Source organism: Gavialis gangeticus, unplaced genomic scaffold (assembly GCF_001723915.1).
Source record: "Gavialis gangeticus isolate Ggan-Ray unplaced genomic scaffold, GavGan_comp1, whole genome shotgun sequence".
NCBI lineage: Eukaryota > Metazoa > Chordata > Crocodylia > Gavialidae > Gavialis > Gavialis gangeticus.
The window spans coordinates 59,141,527-59,144,672 of NW_017728993.1; the positions used below are offsets into that span (position 1 = coordinate 59,141,527).

The following is a 3,146-nucleotide window of genomic DNA, read 5'->3' on the forward strand; positions in this document are numbered from 1 at the left end:
GATAAAGACATATTGTAGGGTTCTCATAGCCACAGATATTAATGTTTGTGGCTGTTAGGCTTCCCCAGTAAAATATTTAGGAATTTAAGTGATATGATGAACCAGAGGAGAAGAGAATATCAAGTCCCAGAAGATTTTAGATTCAGGAGATTATTGTAGACTTGTAAGTCTTTGAGTCTCCTTCCTTTGTAAGGTGTGCTTTAACTATAAGTAGCTCTAGTAAGATGATGTGCACCACTTTTGGGGGATCCTACAAAATCTTTCAGGGTTTGGTGTAGGGGCTGTCTTTTTTATTATATGTTTATAGTGTAAAGAGCATAGGCTTCATAGGTGCTAGGTCAATAAATAATACTACATAGTATCATGATTGAACACTTACGGCCTTGCTCTAATAACTATGTATGCACATATGTCTGCTCTATAGACTTTTTGTTCTATAGGTGGAGATTTTTTCTGTTCAAAATTGGATTCACTAATTTAGCTAAGTGACAACTTTGTTCTTCTAGGCTACTGGAAAAGTGTGGCCTGAAAATTAAATTTTTAGTGGTGGTGTTATCTGAATACTTCATTGGGACTTTAAATCCTTTTTGTCTGGCAGTCATCTAAGTCCCTATTTAGGAGAGCATCTCTACTGAGGACCTTACATAAGCAAAGCTGTGTGAGCAACTGATTTCTTGTCAATAATGTACTGGATAGTTTTAGCTGTTTTTGTATTTGTTAACTATGATTTGCTGTATATTTTCTGAGAGTAATCCTTGGGTTGACTTGGTATTGGATATTCAGAATCTGAAATGTGTGTCATAAACCTGTCTCGCATGACATTGCTTTATTCCCTGACTGAATGAGCATAAATGTTAGAACCGAGGTTTCAAGGCAAAATGCTAAAATTTAAAGATGGAAATTGCTTCCTATGAATATTCTCTAAAGTTCTTCTGGGGATTTTTCCTGCCAGAACATCCCTTTGCTCGAATATGAATAAAAAGTAAACAGAAAGAGCATGGTGTAAATTAGATAAATTCAATTTCTTTACTCGAGTGAATATCCACATCAAAATTATGTTTCTACTGTGATGTAGATGCTTTTCTCTTCCCCATCTTGCCTCAAAAATTACCTTCCAACCAGCTCCCCATACTGATTAGTATCAGCAGGAATGGCCCGAGGTAGTTTTCCTATTAAAATTATTTGATTCTTTTTCGAAGAGATGTAGAACTCTCTAGCTAGTTCACTTCCTATTTGTAAATGACCTGAGGCAAAAATCAGACATTGCAGAAGTGTGTGCTGTTCCACTCAAGTCAACAGATTTGCACTTGCTTATTATTTCAAAACTTGTCCCTTTCTGGTTTCAGAGCAGGCTAAAAAACATATGGATGTTATTCACACAAAGGAGATCCTATGCAGAGAACACATTTTTGAGCCAACCATTTGTAATCTGCAAATGCGCCACTCTGCATTACCATCTGGCTGAGGATAATAAGGTAACTGCATCATTGTTATTAAGGATTCAACCCTGCCTGCCTTTTTCATTCAAAACTCTCACTGATTTCAGTGGGATGGATAAGAGAGGAAACACTGAACCCGGTGTGGATTAGTGGACTGAATTCTGCTTCTGTAGATAAGTTGGGATGCTAAGAGAGGTTTGTGCCATTAGCACTGTAGAAAAGTACTGACATAGAAAAGTACTGATTTAATAGTACAAAACTATTATACGTTTTGTGTGCAAAAATGGTTCAAGAATTTGATCTAGGCAGACTCAGTGCCATTTTCCTCAGCAAGCAAACTTCACTGGCAAAGTATTTACTTTGCTTTGTGGCTGGGAATCTGAAATTTTTGCACCAAAAAGAGCTGCTACATGTGAAATGCCTATTTGTTTAGCATACAGAAATAACAGTATTTTGCAGATGCCTCAATGGACAATCAAAGAAAAACTACACACACAAAAAAATCACCAAAAAAGCCAGGCAAAGTCAACATTTTTGACTCAGTTGGAATTGGGTTTGTTGTTAAGACATCTAGGCCAACAGCCCATAAGCTAAAGCTTCTGGTTATTGAGGCTTAAATATAAGCATAAATCCCCAGCACAATTTAGGAGAACAGGCTGAAAGAGCTAGGATTATTTAGTAGGGAGAAAGAAAGACTGACAGGGAAGCGGGTGGTAAGGGCTTCAAATACTTGAAGGGTGGTGATGTGGGAGATGAAGATGCACCATTTTCTGTGGCTGCAGGCGATTTTAGAGCATTTACTTAATCAATTAAATGTATTATTAAATTAAGTTATTAATAATTACATTATAACTAACAATATATTATAATTAATAATCCAGTACTAATTAGTTAATTAAATTAATTGATTAAAAGCCATTGATCATTGATCTTAGGTGATCAATGGTTTTAAATTACAGCAAGGGAAACTTAGGTTGGGTACTGGGGGAATTATCTCGCTAGGACAGCCAAGGCAGGCAAAAGCATTGGAACACGTGCTACAACGGGGGGCTGCCCTGATCCTAAGCAAGCACAGCCTACGCCTAAATCCCACCCCGGGCTCAGGGCCCCCTACTGCCCCCTCACCGCCCACTACCCCGCAGCCCCGCTCCACGCCCCTCTATCGGCAGCCCCGGCGCGGGGGAGGAACCTTTCTCGGCCGGAACCTTCCTGCCTCGGCCCGCGTTTCGCCCGCGCCGCCAACAGCGCTGCACCGCGAGGCTCTGACCGGCTGCGAATGGCTGCTGCCGGGAGCGGGGACCGGATTTCGCGCCGCGCCTTGTCTCCCACGTGTGAGGGGAGGAGAGGGGGGGCCCACGTCACAGCCCGGCGGGCGCGGGATGGGGCGGGAGTGAGCGGCGCGGCCATGGCATCCCCGGAGCCGGCGGGCGACAGCGGCGGGGAGCTCAGCTTGGGCGCGGAGGAGGAGGCGGAAGAGCTGGCGGAGCTGTTCGAGCGGGCGGCGGCGCGGCTGCCGGGGCTGGTGGGGGCGGCCAGCAAGGAGCAGCTGCTCTACCTGTACGCACGATACAAGCAGGTGAGAGCGGGTTCCCGCCGCCGGGTTGGGGGTGGCTCCGAGACACGCGAGCCCCCCGGGAGCCGGGCGGCTGCGCAGCTCTTAGGCTACTTACGGCGTCTCGGGGCTCCGAGCCCCCTGACAGTGGCGGG

At 44.4% G+C, this 3,146-nt stretch overlaps 1 protein-coding gene across 1 annotated transcript in view; it reads left to right on the forward strand.

Moving 5' to 3' along the window:
* Positions 1-2,721: 2,721 nt before the first annotated feature.
* Positions 2,722-3,146, forward strand: part of ACBD6 (acyl-CoA binding domain containing 6) — a 160,984-nt gene continuing 160,559 nt past the window's right edge. Inside the window, exon 1 of the mRNA XM_019501781.1 lies at positions 2,722-3,015. Coding sequence (XP_019357326.1) covers positions 2,845-3,015 — 171 coding nt within the window. The 5' untranslated portion in view covers positions 2,722-2,844. The remainder of the gene's footprint in view (positions 3,016-3,146) is intronic.